Here is a 17,720-nt window from a genome sequence, read left to right on the forward strand (position 1 = left end):
CACCGACACCTGCTCAACCAGCGAACACACCTCCGAGCCAACCCACCAGCGCTCCTGCAGATCATCGTCCAGCCACACAGGTGGACCCCCAAGAGCTGACGTGCCGGCACCGACACCCACCACTAATCCGTCCGCCGCTGATGCCAGCCAGTCGCTAACAGCGAGGGATGCCGCGGCACAGGCAACATTACGCAGGCTGGGACTCTCACCTCGTAATACGACCGCATTTGATGCGACACCGTCGCATGCCTCCACATCCGCGGCGGGCGCTACACCGACTGTGCCTGCGGCGGGTGCTCCATCTGGTCAAGGCGAGGGCTCGAGGCGCGATTCCAACCAGCCTATCGATGGCCGCCGGGATGTGGTACCCTCCTTGATCCCGCTCTACGATCTCTTCTCGCGTCCACCCCCTCACCCAGCGGCGTATATGTCATATGGCAACCAGCACGCCCTTCGCGTCCCGTTACAAGCCCACTCGCAGTTAGCTAATGCGCGAGCATCATCGCATCAGGGCGACTTACGGCCCGCGCGCTCCTCGGGCTCGACGGCGTCTGCGCACACGCCGCTTGCGCAGCTCCCAGCGACGCTTACGGACGAACAGCTCGCGCGGCTCGACCGCGTTACGCGCGAGGCTATCGACGAACGCTTGCGTGTCCTGGAGGGGGTCTCGGGCGCCGTGCATCGGTGTATCGAAGAGCTGACACGCGTCCGGAGTGTCTTACCTGCGGCTGGACACGCCGGACCTGCGAGCGCGAGCGGACAGACGCAAACACGGGAGCGCCCGGCTGGCCCGACGAGTGAAGCAACACCGGGTGAAGGCTCTGCATTCCTTGGGCGACAGGCTGACGCGGTCGCGGGTACGCCGAACGGTGCGGCGTCGGCGCCTGCGGTCGGACCCGCCCAAACACCAGCGCCTGCAGGCTCGGAATCGAGCACATAGTTGTGGCGGTCAGCGTTTCCCCTGGCATAGTGATCCGTTCCATGTAGCATTCCGGACTGTCTCAATCCACTGTCGATCTGTTGTGTTTCGTGTTTGTGTCAGAGGAGGGTTTCATTCTACGCACGCATCGTGTACGATACTCAGGAATATAAATATGTGCACATTCGGAGACACGGCTCATGCGGATGTGGATGTCTTGGCCGAGGTCAATAGCGCTTCTGCCCTGCTACTAGCAAAAGCCCCGTCAACATTTGAGCTGTCCACCTTGGTATACAACCGCGCGAGCAATAGTCCCTTAGCCTTCTTCGCATTCGGCTCCGAGACCAACTCTGGGTATTCGTTCAAAGTGTCCTGGATTGCCTTGTCGATGTCGGCTTCCGACAGCAGTGGTGGAAGCAGTGCCTGAAGAAGTTCTGCTTCCTGCTTTTCTTTGGCAGCCAAGTCCGCCCTTGACGCCTTTTCGTACTGGCCGGCGGAATCCAACTGTAGCGTGATGAGAGGATAATTCATGACGGCAGTAAGAGTTCATCAGGATTTACCCTTCGTTTGAGTCCCTGCCTCATGAGTCCTACGATGACGGCAGAGGAGGCGGGACCCTTGTGTTTGGGGGCCTTGTCCGCTGCATACACCTCCGATAATACGGACTGACATGGAATCATGATAAGCTCGAGTTGCAGTCTTGATGTCTGCCACTTACGCGAAGAAGCGTTGACTTCACAGAGTCCTTAGCCTTTCCTACGTGTCAGGACAGAGTAGGACGTGCAGAGACGTCCGCATCACCTTCATGGCTGCTTTTAGCTCAGACATAAGCTGTGCACGCATTCCTGATACAGAAGATGAGATAGTCATTAGCTGACTCCTGCTCTGCACTCAAAACTCACCTTCCCCCTCGCTTGTTGTCCCCATGAACCGGCTATTCGACACCACGACAGGTCTCCGTAGGGCATTTCGGAGGACCAGTCTTCGAGCAATTGACAATGCCGACATGTTTTCACAGAACCAGCAAGAAGGCGAGAGATACGATGAAGTTATACGACTAAACGTTGCACGCAGACACGCTCTGTGGGTGCCGCGACGGTCGAGACACTTAGGCTCGTGACCAGCGTTTCGAACTCCGATGAGCGTTCGAAGAACGGCTGGTACAACTGGGCGCGCGCTTAGGGGGGTCCCGTATATGGTAAGTTGTGAGTTGGAACTTAGAGAAATCGCGCGCATCGTCTTTGGGAGCGCGAGGACGACCTCTGGTACTTGAGAGCTTTACTCTGGGCTTTTTCTTTGGCGACAATTCATGTTTTCTGTGTCTCTTCAATGTTACTCCATACAACCAGTCAAGATCGTGTAAGCTAGCATGTACAGTATACAAATCGAGTCGCATTCGCTCCTTATACCAACCTCGAGTGATCTATGTACCCTCGCCAGACCTACGGATGCGATCCGACCCCGCGGACATCCAGTTGAAGGAACCCAGAAGGAGTCGTACGATTGAGACCCCGTCATGTCAGCACTGTGTCCCGAGGCTCCCACAAAGCGACGGCCGTCCAAGTCACCCGCGCGTCCTACCGCCGGTTGAGCGCGGTCGTGCTGAACAGAGACCTCGCGGTCGACGATCGTTACCTGACCCGATGTGGATGGTGTGGTAGTAGTGGAGGTACATGGAGGGCCCGTAGGTGCGTGATGATCGCCGAGCGCGAGAGGAGGAGAGCTGGAGGTCTCGACTGGGACTGCCGGCGATGCGGTCGACGCAGTTGGGGCAGTCGTCTTACGCATCCGCTTGGTCGGTCGTGGCGCGATCCTGCTGCCGTCTGAATGCGTGGTGTCTGCAGATGGCGCGTCGAGGTCGTCACCAGAAGCGCGCTTCTGCGCAGATGAGGGCGTAGAGGTCGAGCCACTCGCTACGGACGCAAGCTGGGGCTCGACTGCATGGACGGCGGAGTCGTCTGTTGACGTGTTTCCTGCGCATGTAGATCGTGTGGCTGGCGGCATCGTCGCTGCAGGTGAGGATAGCGATGTTGTCGCCTGCCCTGCCTTGGACTTCTTCGGCGGCGGCGTGAACACAACGTCGAGCGACTCCATGTGAGACATTAGCTCCGTCCCGTACTTGTCCCACCAGATCCAGGTCGACTTGAGGATCGCCGTGAGGCTCTCGCGCGGCAGAGAGCCCGCGGATGCCAGCCGTTCAACTGTTGCATCGTCCAAAATGGCCGTCGAGTCGTACTGTGCCTTCGCATGGTCGCGAGTGAAGACGCTGTCTCGCCATTCGTACAGGCTGAGCTGTGTCTTGACATCGGGCAGGCCTCGAGGCATTCTTCCAGCCTTTGCAGCCTTCGTCGTGGCAGTCGGACGTGTGCGATTGAATAAAGTCGTGTTGCATATGTCGCAGCAAGGACCCGAGGCAGCTGGACACATTTATGTGAGCTGAAGGACTGGGCCACGGACACTACTCACCTTTGTACGGGCTCTCGAAAACCTCGGCCCAGACACGCCGTCTGCAGTGGGTACTCTGCACAAACGTGTGCAGGCCTTCGTCAAGAGACTCGGGATCGAGCGGAGGCTGTTTGCCTTGTGGGGGTGCGTCCTTCCTAGACGAGCCACCTCGGTTCACACCGTGCAAGTCCGCGTAATCCTTGCCGGCTTTGACTTGTGGGCCAGTTTTGCGCTTGCGTCCGCGTACCGCCGAGGTCTTTCCCTTCTTGTTTGCATTGTTGACCGCTGACTCGTCAGTACTCTGCGACGCTAATAGGTCTGCAGAGTAGGCAGTGCGCTCGACAATCAGGACGGCGAGGCCGTCCCGCCCTCGCCCCCTTGCAGCGCGACCTGCACGCTGGACAAAATTTGAGAATGTTACCGGGAGCTTCCACTGCACGACAACGTCAATGTCGGGGATGTCGCAGCCCTGTGGCAACCACGTAAGACTCCGAGACAGACTTCTCATTGATGGATCATAACTCACCATGCCTGCAGCCTCGGTGCAGATCATAATCCGAATGGAACCCTCACGGAATGCGGCCATTGCGGCTGTGCGGTATTCAGGTGAGAGTGTCGCATTGAACGGCCGGATGATATCTGCTGACAAGGTGGTGTCGGGGTCTGCGGACGTATGGCTCCGGACCTCCTTGACGAGGTAGTCGATAATCTCCGTGCCCGTATTGATGTTGTCCACGTAGATCCATGTTTTCGGTACATCAGTTGCTTGTTTGGCTGACTGCGGGATGACGAATTCAAGGTCCCGGTAGGTGTTCAGAGGGTGTTCGGCAGCACGGACAACGAGGGCAACGTTCGAGCGATCATTGCCCATGTTGATGAAGCGACTACCTCCTTTTGGGAAGTGGAGCTTACTTTGAATGTCTCTGCGGACACGTCCAGTAAGGGTTGCAGTGACAGCGATGACAGGTGTTCTGCGTGGCAAGAATGCACGGATGACACCCAGTGACGCGTACTTCTTCCGAAAATCAGCTCCCCAATGGGACACACAGTGCGCTTCATCGACGACAAGCGAGATAATGTTGCGTGTGAACTTCGAGTTCCGGAGGATACGGTTGATGAAGGTACGTGACTGCAACATCTCCGGCGATGCGAGGATAATTTGGTACTTCATAGCAAGGATGTCCTGAGTGGTGGTGAGTTGATACTTCGTCAAAATGGCTGTGAACGAAACACTCACCTTCACCACAGCAGGCGAGCAGGATCCGTGTTGGCTACTGACAGCTACAGCATTGAGACCGAATTGGTCTTTGAACGTTGTCACCTGTCCAATTTTCAGTGACATGGAAGCTCCGAGCCTCGGACGTCAACATACCATCTCGTCCTCCAGAGCGAGAAGCGGTGACACCATAATGGTAACCTTCGGTTGCCCATCGGGCCAGAGGTGCGCACCCGCGGCTATGGCAGTCTTCCCTGATCCTGTCGCAGCCTGTATGATCGTGTCGACTCCCTCAAGCTGTGCACGAACACCTTCAACTTGGAAAGCTCGAGGCTTCCAGTGGTAACTTTTCTCCATGAGCTCTGACAGTTTGCTCACTTCGTCTTCTGTCAGGGGTCGACGCTGCCGTCCTGTGACAGGCTTTCCCCCACGCTTCGCCCAGCCACGTCGATTAGGGTCTTTGTGTCGAGGGAGCATGCTTCTCGTTCGATGAGTAGTTAGACAGGCGAAGTAGCGAGTTGTAGGGCTGGCAGTGATGGTTGGAATGTTCAAGTCGAGACGCGCAAAGTGTGGCCACAATATCAGCCTTTTTATTTGCCACTCATTGCTACAACATACTACTCTGTACATTGCTCCTCCGAGTCCATTCTCGCAACTCCGTGAACATATGCCTGGCCCACCAATGGGTGATCTCCCTCTGGCTCTCCGGGGCCTCATCTCGATGTCGCCGCTACCCCCATCATCGCCTCCAGCTCGAAGTTCACCGCTTCCGAACCCAACTTACGAGTCCGAGTCTACCGTGGCTGACTCGCCAGTCCTCCCGACTGCTACACCTTCTGTTCGCCGTGATTCTGCGGCGGGTGACAATCCAAGGACCCCTGAACAGCGAAACATTGGAGCCCTGGCCGCGCCCGAGCTGCAAGTTCCTGCGTTTCCGTTTCGCCTGCCCAGCGGTCAGCCGCAGACGCCTCCGCCGCATTCGCGCACTCACCAAAATGACCCCGATGACTCTCATCATCTGAGCAGTGATGGTCTAATCCGTTCGACGCCTGTCATAGGCAGTTCAGCCACACGCCGTAGGATCGCTCGCTCAAAAGGTCAGAAGAAACGTAAGCAAACACTTCAAGATCAGCGCAAAGAAAGAGCAGCCAATGCAGCTTACCATTCGGCCGTGCTCGGAGAGAGCATCCACAGTGCAGCTGTTGGTCCAAGTACCACAGTGATTGGTGGGGATTCTGATGGCGAACTGGACAACTTCGATCCCAATCAGATCTGCGTGTCTCGCGAGGACCACCTTGCTTTGGTACTCACCTACCTCCGAAGGCAGGATGTCACCTGGGGAGATCTCGTTCTCTATGTCTCCGACCCTGCTTCGAAGAAGGGTGACGAGCGGTTTGATGGCATGTTCGCGATCCCCGGACGAGTCGAGGCGGTCTTGAATCACTGGACATCCTCGCAGAATAGCCCCACGGCTCGCAGTGCGATCCATGCATGGATCCTCGACTACGTGAAACGACACATTGCTCACGAGGGTCACCAGGCGACGCGAGATGGCCTACTTCAGTCACGGAAGATGGTGGTTGACGAGGCATTCGCGTTGCAGTTCAGCTTGACGGGGCTATATGATCGCCTGCGTGCGCTCTGCCCGACAATGGCTGGAATGCTCCGGGAGTTCTCAATGACAACCCGGCAGATGAAGACGCTTACCGTGAAATCGGAGCGACGGAATGAGCAGGTTCGTCCCAATGTAACTGTCCTTCTGGCACATCATTGATTCCAGATGCCCCTTCAGCGTGTTGGTGCTGCATTGATGAGCCTCTTGGGCGAGCGAAGCCAGAATAATAGCTATGCAAAGCACGTTGTCGGGCTGTATCTGTACGCATCTGGTGCACAGCGCCAGACAATCAGTGTCCTTTCGCATATAGGACTATGCAGTAGCTATACCAGCATTGCTGGGACCTCCTCCACCATCCGTAATCCTCCAAACACTTCTACCGACCCTGGGGACCTTGATGGTGTCGACGACGGTGTCCCAGAGCCAGCCATGCATGCACAGAATGGAGACGCACCAAATCATATACACGGTGGCAATGCACCTCAGGAGACCTTGGCTCAGTCCTTGGAATCAGACGACGACTTGAGTGGCATTGACGAAAACGAGCCCGACGAAGGAGGTGGTCGTGCATCAATACCTCCCTCTGAACGACGCGCAGGTCTCCTTCGGCGTTTATCCGAAGCATGTCGCAGTAGCGCGCGAGCGCAGGTCCGCATCCACGAACTCGGACACGTCTACGATAATATCAATTGGGTTCTCAATGCTGCTGAGCAGACCATGGGTCACAAGAGCTCCATGGAAAGCGGGACATGCGCCACCGTTTTTCCTCTATTCGAGGCACCACCAGCCGACATGAAGACTTCTGACTTCATGAACACGTTTGCAAACGCGCCACCGCTCTCTCGTGAAGACATACTCCTTAATCCTACTGAAATCAACCAACTCGACTCGTTTCTTGAACACACGCTGCTGCGGATCATTGTCTCGCACGGTGGGGACGGATTTGCGCGGTTCTCTGAGGAGGTCGACGACCTGCAACCGAAGACAGTCGACTGCATCCCTCTCCACGAGACGGACGTGTACCCACTTCGTGCAATGAACATCGAGGAAGCGACGGTGAAGGGCAATGCCGAGGTCTTGCAGGCCATCTTTTCTGAGCTGGGACACGACATCAGCACGCCGGCCTTCACGGACACTGTCAAAGTGGTGTTCGGCGACCAGCTATCCGTTGCTCGTGTGCGAGCTGTCATCAACAATCGTGCGGGCCATGATTCATTCGCCAACTCATACCTTTTCACTGCCTTTGCTCCGGGCTTCTTCCATTACCAGATGGCCGCTGCTCATGGATTACTCGAGACTCACTGGGGAAGCCCTAGCCTTGGTCTTCATGATCCGGCCTCGCTCGTCTGGCACAACACAGTCTTGGATCGTAAGCCATTCATCCTCAGCAATCGCCCGCCATATCGAGTCGGACGCGATCTCATTTTCCATTCACTATACGGCCGCATTATCCACTGCTTAGAGCTTGTCTCTGCGTGTGACGACCTCGAAGAATACTCGTATGCTGTCACTCTCGACGACCTGAAGCAACATGCCCGAGAGATTATGCACCGGTTTGTCAACCCAGCCGCCATCTCGACACTGCGCAGTGCGCGCGCACGCGAAGCCCTTCACAATTCCCTCGCCTCCGAGTCGGGTCTAGGATCGGAGTCGACACCGCAGCTTACACAAGGCGACATGGTGTACGAGAATGCGTGCCTCTTCCTCCGTGATGCACTCATCCTACGCGAAATGAACGACTCGATCAAGGCCGGCGACTCTGGCCGGCTTGTCATCATTCTGAAGGTTTTGGCACTGAGCTACCGAGGGAGTGGACGAACTAAGTACGCACAGGAGCTTCTGTTCCTAATACACAATCTTACTCATGTATGGCCGAAGCCATTGAAGTACGTCATTGTGTCCTTCCGATCTTACGAAATCCTATTATAATTGACAATGACAACACGAACAGGGAGATCATCATGAAGAATTGGCTTGTCAACACTACGGGCAAGGCAAATCACTGGCTACCTGTCGACCTACTGCAAGAACATAACAACCTGTGGACAAAGGTCAGCTGCATGCACCGACTGCAAATCGACTGGAATGGACACTCACTGCTCCGAATGTACAGACAATATACAGCGCGCAGGGCAGCGGCGCATCCTGGGATTGGCTCGAGATGATCTCGCCGTGCATCAATGTTCTCCGACATCTGGTGACAAATATGAATGATGCCCTGGGTTCGAGGCAAGGGACGAAGCACGCCGCACCTAACATCGCCCGGGACATCGAAGCCCTTCGACACTCATTGGCAGAGGCTCGCGTGTACGAGATTCAGCCCGGCCGAGTCATCGAAGGAGATAAGGGGAGTATACCTAACGTGGTTTCTGCTGGTCTCTTACAGCTGGCAGGACCACTGGCCGAGTACAACAAGTCATTTCGGTTGCTCAAAGACCGCCGCCGTCGCACCGAACCACTGATCAGTGTGAAGGCTCCCACAACCACGACTGCGACCATAGCAACACAAAGCGAAGGGCCAGATGGCCCTGCTCGTGTTTCGATAGCCTCTGCATCACAAACCGTGGGCAGTAGCCCCGCAGAGGCGCAGGTCGCAGACGAAACCGCATTCGAAGGCGATGATTCGGAGGGCATGGATGAACTCGAACTGGTTGCAGAATGGCTGCAGCCGCAGCAATTTTTCTCGTTAGATAATGAGGAGGACGTAGATATATTTTCTGACTAGTAGTACAGAGGGCAATTGCGCCGTGCAACATCGACTAAGAGTCGTCCGCCGCATCCACCAAGCGATCGTCTCGTTCCTCTGAGAGCGCGTTGCGCAATTTCTCTAAGTCCCGGTTCACACGGGGTACCAAATCGGGGACCCCCCTAAGCGCGCGCCCAGTTGGCCCAGTCCGTAGGGTGACTGCTCGCCTTTTCAATCTCCGCCCTCTCAAGGCGAGCACGTGAACCCTTCCGGAACTGGTATCGAGTCTAGAGACACTCGTCGCTCGAATTCAAGCTGCCACCTCTGCGCGATCATGTGACTGGGATGTGGTGGCGCGCGCCGCGCTCATTGCTCAACCTGACCCTACTCCATAGTTTGACGCTGTTCCAATCTCACCCACTGCGATTTTTTCATACTCATTCACCGTAACACTATGGTCGTCAAACCTGACAGAGGGAAGAACTGGGAATCACTGTGCGCGAACCGCTTGATCTGTATGATTTGGGCTCCAATCCTAGTACCTCTTACGCTCACCGTTTCAGATTGGTCACCATCAGGTTAGTTTGCCATCTAAGTTCAGCAAAATCCGAGATCGTCTTACTGTAAAAGTGATGCATTGAAGGAATACTACACAAGATCTGCTCAACTGGGCCGCCCTTACACCGAGCGTCCTATTTGACTCATAGCCATATGTCCTTAGGCTCTGGCGACAGCGTGCATCCCCTTCTGCTGCCAACACCACGTCGCATATCACCGTGTTAGACGCGTGTATGGTCGGTTTAACGCTGTATGCGCCTCATTCATATCAGATGGGCATATATAGCCACTGAATCGAGGGCCACACACGGCGAGCTCCGGGAACATTCTAGCGTCTCGACGATGACAATGGCCTTCGCGATGTCGCTATCGGACTGAGCAACGCGAAGTAGACCTTGGTAACGTTCCTTCCTTGACGTTTTCGTTAGTAGCCCTGACGCGGGCGCCATTATAGTTCGTTGAATCGAGTTAGCCAGCTGTTCCAGAGAACAAACCTCGCCGGCGTTCAAACACGTAAGTTCGTTCTTTAGTGGAGGTCTGGCCGCATCTAACAAATATAAGGGTCGCCGCCTCGACTCGGACGCACGGCGGAAGCTCCATTTAGGCCGTGGGCTTCGCCTTCGCTGTAGACACGTTCAGTGGTAAGATTGGTACTGGATGCGTTTCCGTAAGGATTTAGATGCGGTTTGATGGCTCTAAACCTCTAATGAGCTGGAAGAAGCGCCCGTGAGGCCCGCCGTAAACAGGTTGAGCATGAATATCCTGAAGTCCGATAACTGCAATAGGAAAGGCGGCCGTGATGCCGGCAGCGGCGTTGGGATCAAGATAACGGGAAATATATTTTGCTGCAGGCGCGCAAATGTCTAGCTCTGAAACGTCGTGAACGCTGCTCTAACCACGACGATCAAGCAAGGGGGTTCGGACCCCCTTGCTTGATGCGACATCTAGAGTCGATTGTAGGAGGTGGTAGGAGGCTTCACTGTGTGTCGGCATTTGCCGGATTACCTTTTCCGGTGTTGCTGGGTGTTGGATCGTGGCAGAGACTGCGTACTGTGCTTCGTTTTTTGTATGCGCGTCACAATTGAAAAATGTCTGATATGGTGAGTGATCACTACAGTTGGTTCATCCTCTGGGTAGCAAGCCGAGGGAAGACCTACACAGGCCTGACCTCACGATATACGCACTACACCGAGTAGTATCAATGTGGCATAACACTACCTAGTTTGCCTTTGCTAAGTATGTACTTGAACACAAAGTGAATGTGAGTAGCTGTCAAATGCCTTGATACACGAAGAGCACCACATTGACCTTGCTCGAATATATTATAAAGTGTTCTTGCCCGCTCGCGCTCTTGGTAGCTCGCACCCGCCCGTCCGCTCTCACCTAGACGGCTGCCACCACACGCCCGCCCGTCTGCCCTTGCCCTCTGGCTACTTAGCTCGCCTGCCTGCTCACTCGCCCACTCGTTTGATGGCCCGGCCAGCCGGCCTCGCCTCCTCGCCCGCTTGCCCTCGCGCTCTCGCTTATGTACCGCCCGCTTGCCCGCCCACACGCTCGCCCTCCCTCTCGCCCTCGGCCCGCCTCACCCTCTCTCGCCCGTGATCTCATCCACCCGCTTGGCCGGCCGCCCACCTGTTCACCAATTCGCCCACGCGATTGGCCACTTGCCCGCGCACCTGCTCGCTCGGGCTCATGCTCTCCTACTTGCCCGTGGACCCGCGCACCTGCCTTCACGCGTGCGGAGCCCGTGCCCTCGCTGGCGGGTGTGCACTTGGGCAGGTAAGGTTACAGGTCGAGCTTCCTAGCCCGGTCTCCGGCAGAGTGGAAACAGCTTTTCGCCCCTGCCACCGATCCCACCACAAGTCATGCAACAGGCGCTCAAAACCTATAGTAATGCTCACGGTGTTAGGGCTCTTGAACAGGGCCTGAAGGCCTGACGGACTCAGGCCTTCCGGGAGGCGTATAAGGGGGAGCTGGATCGCGATCCGCACTTGTTCACGCGTCGTAGCCTGAGAGTAGCCGCCCAGTAGATTACGGAAGTCCATATTCATGCTTGCACGTACCGCGTACTTCGAATGGACGCTCACGGTGACTCAGGGTCTTTCACTTTCATCTGCACGTTCGCCTCCTCTCTCTCGCGCGTCCTCCGCCCATGCCTGGCTTTGCCACCCCCGGGCTTGTACATAGAGGTACGTTCTCTCTTCGAGTCCGTCTCTCGCTGACGGAGTCTCTGGCTGCCGTCTCCCTGTAGGGACGCGTCGTCGACTTCTACCGCAGTCACTGGGCTTTCCCACTGACTGTGACGCCCTCTCCTCCTCGCGCCTTTTCAGTCTGATCATCGACGTTCTACATCCGGAGACGGGAATCGCCCCTCTCTGTACGCGCGCGAGGTTCGCACTGCTCGACGGGCGCCTCGGCGGACCCCTCGTGAACATCGAGGCCGCACACACGGACGTTAGAGTCTGTGCGCTGGTCGTTCACTGTGCAGAGACAGTGGCAACAACTTGGAGGCTTCAAAATGACATCGTTCTGATTCAGATGTTGTCGAATACCAGTCATTCCTCGTGTGATGAATGATTATATAGGCACAGCACTTACATGCAGTGACTGAATAGTTGCCAAAGTCCTCGATGGCTCGAAGTGACTGTATAAGTACTCGCAGCTCCTTGTAAGTTGTACCATCGCGCAGATACCTTCTCTTCGCGGTGCGGGGCACACCAGTATGCAAGGGAAGCCACGTTAGCAGGTGCAGGATACGTGTCTTGGCTTCTAAACATGTGTTACGGATTTGGAGGAAGGCTCTAAAACACGTTCAGGCTCCGCCTGAAGCCAGTTAGAGTGAATGAGACGTCCGTAAATCCTTACGGAAACGCATCCACTTCGTAGAGCAAGGCGGCCCGTGCATGTTCAACATAGCAGGACCCCGTATTCTACTGATACCCCGACTCCGGCGCTCTAGCCCCGAGCCTGAGTCAGAGTCAGAGCCGCCTGAGGTATGTAAACGCCGCCCTGTAACTTGCCGTTGTCGTGACCATTAAGACAGAATTCACTATCCTCTGACAGATGCGTGCAGTGCAGCCTCTTGGACGGTGTGTAGCCACTCAGTCACGGATTCAACATGAAGGCTGATATGCAGGTGCGTGAGCAACACCGAGCGCTTCAGCTAGCACAATGCAAAAACACTTCTCCATTGGAAAGTCCACTACACCGCGACCATCCTGGGGTAGCCGTCGTTCAGGTGAGAATAATTACTCTTCCAAAACAATACAGTCACACACGTAGTATCCAGAGCCAAATTCCAAACCATGCCTTGACCAGCTCGCGCAGTCCTGTCAAGCGTTGCTCGGGCCCTCTAGCAAGCGAAAGGCGTCACCAACCGTTACTTGACGTCAATTCATAGAACGCCCAAGGAGCTAGGACCGTTATGCGGGTTCACTCGATGTCGCATACAAACTCGGCACCCTTTTCCAATATGCAGCGCGCCAGAAGAGTCATCGAATCCTTCGGAGTAGTACGGCATTGCCCACGGACCTCAAGCTAACTTCTGACAGTAAGCACGGTGATGGGTGTCCAAACCTTACGGGGCGTTGGTTTAGCGGCGCCCAAGCCATGCGTAGGCTGGTGTTTTTCCGGCTATTGTTGACGCGATGCAATGGCTTTTGCCTTCTGTGGGTAGTGCGGTAGCGTCTGACGCTGCCGTATCGTAATGATGCATCCGTGCGCTTGGTGCTAACAGTATGTTCGTCTATTCAGACCCGCGCCTTCATCCCATGGTCATGCGTGACGCTGTTAGCTTTAGGGACTAGCAAACGCGTCGTGCTCCTGTCCCTTAGCAGCTCGATGACAAGCGCTGCGACTCCCCATTGCAAGCGCCAGATCTCGCCGTCTCTTCACTGCCTCCTAACTCGTGGTAAGCCTCGTTAACATTTTCTAGTCGTACTGGAATCTCACCATCATCTTTACAGCTACACGAGTGCTGCCAGTGACCGTGAGGTGTCTAGCTACCAGCCAGGGTTTGTTCAGGCCACCATGGGAGCGATAGGCGTCTGGCATTCCACGATCGTTGGCGCTTCAATCTCAGCGACACGACAGGGATCTTCAGAAGGCCTCCTCGATCGGCAACAGGAGATTGGAGATCCAGCAAGGATCTCGGTATTACTCGGATTCGGACTCGGGCTCGGACTCTGAGCCTGCGAGCGGCTGGCGTGCGTTTCGATATCACTGCCAGTGGCCTGGCTTACGAGATGACGTGCGCATTGTGCAGTGCTATATCCTAAAAAGAACTTAGTTGCAGGTGCTTTGAGCAAGGCCGGGCACTACAAATGGGGACCCAGAACAAGGTTGGACAGATCTTGTAACGCTGAGACAAGAATAGCCGTCGTCGATTAATTGCCCTTGATAGCACGCCGGTCTGAATACTTTACAGATGCCACGCACTATACGCGCAATGGACCTTCAATTGAACTCCGAGACAGCGACGTGGCTATAGACAAGATCAACGTCTTACGTTGTGACAAGGCACCGCTCCTACCCGGTGACAAGCTGTCCAATTCCAAGGGTTCCCTGGTACGCTATCACCAAATCTCATCCATTGCCTCTTGCATGTTCGCAGGCGCAGCCATTCTGCGCGTGTGGCCAAACTGCCCGCTTTGTCAAAACACCGTCCCGTCACGGTCCAATCATTCAACGGGTCGGGCCGGCGTATCTATGCATGTTCCATCCTTTCCAGCGACCACTCACTCGCGCTGTGTATGTCTGTACGAAACTGGAAGCCACAGTAAGCATATCGGTATGTACTCCGCCGCTCTTTGTCCCATACATGGCAACACTGACGCCGCCCGCGATGGCCACTCCGCGACGAGTATAATTTCGAGCACACCGAGGCTTCCATCGGGTAATGGTCCGTGAACACCATGCATTATGTCTTACACAGCCCTTTCTACAACATCATCCATGCCGTCCACTCAGCGCCGATACGCGCGTACGCAGCAGCGTTGCGGAATTCAAAGTAGAACTGCAGTAGAGGACAAGGAGTATTGTAATCAGCGTACGGAGCTCTTGAGCATCAAACACGGCCTGCCGCCAGACGATGTCTCCTGCGCCAATGCTACCTGCGGAACGAGTATCAGCGTACACGCATCTTCCTAGCGCGTCGTCGTGATTGCTACTGTACTATATTGTGGCAGGGAAGTTTGAAGCTGTACGCACACTGTTACACACCCTTGACTGGCACAATAACTGATACATCGACTGAGCTATAGTTACGATATACACATACAACGGCAACATCTGACGAAACTTTGTGTCAACGAGCATCCTATTCGAGAGCACTCCAATACATACCAGCTGAGCATTTCGCCGACTCGTCAAAAATTGCGCTCCTCCATTTGTTTTCTCGCCTGCGTCCTCATGACCTGGAAAGCCTGGAGCTGATCGCACACTCGAGCCAGCGACGGAAGTCCACCACGAAGCCGTTCGTATAACTCTCGCAACGCCTTTATGTCGAGGAAAGGGAACAGACGGTCAAGGAAGAGTGCGACGTCCATCACGTCGATCTCCTGACGGTCTGAAATGCTCTCGCCGATACCGAGGAAATCGAGATGGTGTGACAGGCTCGGGTATGTGTCGAGGCCCGCCGCGAACGTCAAGTCCATGGACGAGACGTATAGCATGCGCAGGTGTGGGCATGACCTCGCGATGCGCGGTAGACAGTCTAGAGTGGGTCTCGCCATGACCACATCTCCTGCAGTCTTCCATCGAATGCGCAGCGAGACGATATTTGCCCAGGAGGAAGTGATTGCACAGAGGTCCTCATCGGATACAGCGATTCGCGATGGTATAAATAGATAGACGGTGTGTAGATTGCGGAGCCCAAACAACAGTGGGAGAGGGTGCAAAGACGGACTAGCATCGCCGTGGGTTGACTCCAGGGGTAGGTTAGATAGCGTGAGCTTGTGCAGCGACACACTGAAGTGAGACTTGATTGTGCTCAGCAAGTCAGTGGCGGTTTGAGGGTCGCAGGAATATGGTGTTCTGATCTCGACCTCTATTTCGCATAGGGTGGCATCCGACGTCGCAAAACCCATAAGGACGCGACAGATGGATCGAGGATCGCCTTCAATGCGAACAGCCTTGAGACCACGGAATCCGTGAAGTTCCTGGACAACATCCTGGCCAAGCTCAGAGGCGTCCCTTAGGTGGAGCCGGGTCAGATTGTCCAAGGAAGAAAGTGCTCCTAGACCATGTGTGTACTGACTTGGCTGTCCGGTTATGGCCACTTCCCGCAGACCACCACATTTGCCGAAGGGAACGAAGTAGTAGGGGGTGGCATACGACATCACCGTCAATGTTTCGAGACCTGGCGCGGCGGTAGCCACCTGCTCGCACAACGTCTCGTAAAGGAATTTGCGTGTGACTCCATCGATGTTCTCGGTGACTGTGTTCACATCATCGAAGAAACGGAAGTACAGGGATCGGAGTGAGGGCGAGACGAAGTAGAGAACATCGTGATCGGCCAGGTCGTCGTGTCTCCAGCTTAGCGTTCGGAGTCGTGGCAATAGCGGTTGGTGGCCCAGTGCCCTGTACAAGGAGAGTAGGACGGATGGATGGATCGGCTGAGACTCGGAATACTCGCGGTCTATATGGAGAGTGATGATCCTCTGCGCGTATAGCTGGAAACGATGTAAGTCCTCGGAACTCAGCCTGCCGAACAGGATCTTGTCGGCTTGTCAATGATGTGGCTAAAGTAATAGGATGTAGGAGGGCTCACATAGTCGGAAGTACGGTCACGGTGGTCGTGAAGAACGGTTGCCCGCTGGAAGGCCGGTAGAACCTTGAACAAAGGATGTAGGTCGTCCATGCTGCTCCAGAGAACATCCAAGGCGAACTCGTGGACGAACTTGTTAACGCGGGCGCATGATGCCAGCGTTTCCCGCTTTTCAGGGTTCGAGTATTGTTCAAAAAACGGATCGGGGTATAGATGATTGAGTGTTTCCCCAAGTATGTCTCCAATCTGAAAGGCCCTGGATGCAGCCATGTTGCAGAAGAGCAATCCTAGAGAACGCAGAAAGTAGTAGCTAGGAGAGGGATATGTCTACGCAGCCGCCGATCGATCGCAACCGCGCAGAACCGCGCATGCTTCCGGCTTGTGCGCCTCGATGCCTGATCTTGCCGAACACCGTATGCTACTCTTATGTCTGTTCGAGTAGGAGCTGGTGGACGTAGTGGATCGCAGGCGGAACCTCAAGTGTGTGGCTGAGCTTGTGGCGGGTGCGTCTGTGGCGGAAGCAAATATTGCATTGTTCTCGTCGCGTACTACTACTAGGTCGCCGTCTTTTGCACTGCTCGTCCTCAGCTTGAAGATAGCGACTTACACCGCTATCTACCGTTTCTTTCCGCGAGGAGACGTCCTTCAGCTAAAGGTTCGAAGGTTCACCCCTTGCGCGTTCTAACAGTGTTCTTGATGTCCCGTTGCGCGACGACTCCGGACACGAGCACGCAGACAAGGATGCGTGAAGGTTTTCTCGCTCGTCCATCGAGCGCGGCATGCTCAAGAAGGCGACGCACGCACTTGAGTGAGCGTTGTGTGCGCGACAAGTAGCGATTCAAAGGTCTGTCCCTCGCCGCCCGTCTGCGACCTAGCGCACTTTACAGTCTGGATAGTTCATCAAGCGAGTTTGGCGTGTAGCGGAGTCACTGGAACGGCGTGTTTCACAAGCTCGCCATTCGGTTTGTCCTCCATCTATCGCCCGAGCCTCTGGTCCTTCCCACCCACACTTTCTCGTGTGCACCTACTCGGCATGCCCTCTTCTGGATTCTCGCTTGCCTCGGTATGTGTCTGCGTCTGGAACACTGGCTGGTAGCTGACTCTGAGATCAATTGCTGGACCGACAAGGCGGCACCTCCTGGCGGCGTGCAGCTCTAGCGACACACTGTCCGGCCGCGCGAAATCAGCCACCATAGTGAAAGTCGAGCTTCGGGTACAAGATGTCAATGACCGTAGTGTGCACGGGATGAAGCCTAGGGGGGAACTGCCAAGGAAGAAGGGATGGCGAAGGTAAGTACAGCAAATTCGAAGCTTCGAAGCCGAAGTACGCCCCTGCAAGCGACCGTTAACCCGCAAACTCATCTGTCTGCCCGCACGCGCGTCCACTCGCCCATTTAAATGCTCGTGCGCCAATCCGAACGCTGTCCCGCACGTTCGCCCGCTCGCACACAGTCGCTTACCTATCCTTGTGCTCAACGGCTTGGGCGCCCGCTCGCCCACGCGCTTGGTTGCCCG

General features: G+C 55.5%; 6 protein-coding genes across 6 annotated transcripts; 2 read left to right on the forward strand and 4 right to left on the reverse strand.

The window, feature by feature from the left end:
* Nucleotides 1-427: 427 nt before the first annotated feature.
* Nucleotides 428-940, forward strand: B0H18DRAFT_1131557 (uncharacterized protein; the record flags this gene model as incomplete). The annotated part of the gene is made up of 1 exon (XM_048035508.1): nucleotides 428-940. The coding sequence occupies one exon, from the start codon at nucleotides 428-430 to the stop codon at nucleotides 938-940; it is 513 nt and encodes a 170-aa protein (XP_047884327.1).
* Nucleotides 941-1,026: 86 nt separating this feature from the next.
* B0H18DRAFT_1077475 (Yqey-like protein-domain-containing protein) lies at nucleotides 1,027-2,038 on the reverse strand. Its single transcript, XM_048031249.1, has 5 exons — nucleotides 1,822-2,038; nucleotides 1,721-1,764; nucleotides 1,638-1,670; nucleotides 1,480-1,584; nucleotides 1,027-1,423 (listed from the first exon to the last, which is right to left on the reverse strand). Exons 1-5 carry the CDS (start codon nucleotides 1,925-1,927, stop codon nucleotides 1,118-1,120), a joined length of 594 nt encoding a protein of 197 aa, XP_047884328.1. The 5' UTR covers nucleotides 1,928-2,038; the 3' UTR covers nucleotides 1,027-1,117.
* Nucleotides 2,039-2,239: 201 nt separating this feature from the next.
* B0H18DRAFT_923751 (P-loop containing nucleoside triphosphate hydrolase protein) lies at nucleotides 2,240-5,120 on the reverse strand. Its single transcript, XM_048041608.1, has 5 exons — nucleotides 4,737-5,120; nucleotides 4,602-4,685; nucleotides 3,891-4,547; nucleotides 3,386-3,833; nucleotides 2,240-3,336 (listed from the first exon to the last, which is right to left on the reverse strand). The coding sequence occupies exons 1-5, from the start codon at nucleotides 5,055-5,057 to the stop codon at nucleotides 2,252-2,254; spliced, it is 2,595 nt and encodes an 864-aa protein (XP_047884329.1). The 5' UTR covers nucleotides 5,058-5,120; the 3' UTR covers nucleotides 2,240-2,251.
* A 763-nt stretch (nucleotides 5,121-5,883) lies between these two features.
* On the forward strand, nucleotides 5,884-8,920 carry B0H18DRAFT_898221 (uncharacterized protein; the record flags this gene model as incomplete). The annotated part of the gene is made up of 5 exons (XM_048041429.1): nucleotides 5,884-6,315; nucleotides 6,373-6,595; nucleotides 6,755-8,085; nucleotides 8,151-8,246; nucleotides 8,309-8,920. Coding segments are annotated over 5 exons (2,694 nt in total), but the record flags the coding sequence as incomplete, so codon positions are not given.
* Nucleotides 8,921-11,732: 2,812 nt separating this feature from the next.
* Nucleotides 11,733-12,339, reverse strand: B0H18DRAFT_587772 (uncharacterized protein). The gene is made up of 3 exons (XM_048038679.1): nucleotides 12,133-12,339; nucleotides 12,040-12,073; nucleotides 11,733-11,979 (listed from the first exon to the last, which is right to left on the reverse strand). Exons 1-3 carry the CDS (start codon nucleotides 12,214-12,216, stop codon nucleotides 11,786-11,788), a joined length of 312 nt encoding a protein of 103 aa, XP_047884331.1. The 5' UTR covers nucleotides 12,217-12,339; the 3' UTR covers nucleotides 11,733-11,785.
* Nucleotides 12,340-14,805: 2,466 nt separating this feature from the next.
* B0H18DRAFT_1131561 (uncharacterized protein) lies at nucleotides 14,806-16,475 on the reverse strand (the record flags this gene model as incomplete). Its single annotated transcript, XM_048035509.1, has 2 exons — nucleotides 14,806-16,155; nucleotides 16,209-16,475. The coding sequence occupies 2 exons, from the start codon at nucleotides 16,473-16,475 to the stop codon at nucleotides 14,806-14,808; spliced, it is 1,617 nt and encodes a 538-aa protein (XP_047884332.1).
* Between the last annotated feature and the right edge of the window lie 1,245 nt (nucleotides 16,476-17,720).

The sequence above is a fragment of the Fomitopsis serialis genome (assembly GCF_022376445.1).
Source record: "Fomitopsis serialis strain Sig1Antser10 chromosome Unknown B0H18scaffold_668, whole genome shotgun sequence".
NCBI classification, from domain to species: Eukaryota; Fungi; Basidiomycota; class Agaricomycetes; order Polyporales; family Fomitopsidaceae; genus Fomitopsis; species Fomitopsis serialis.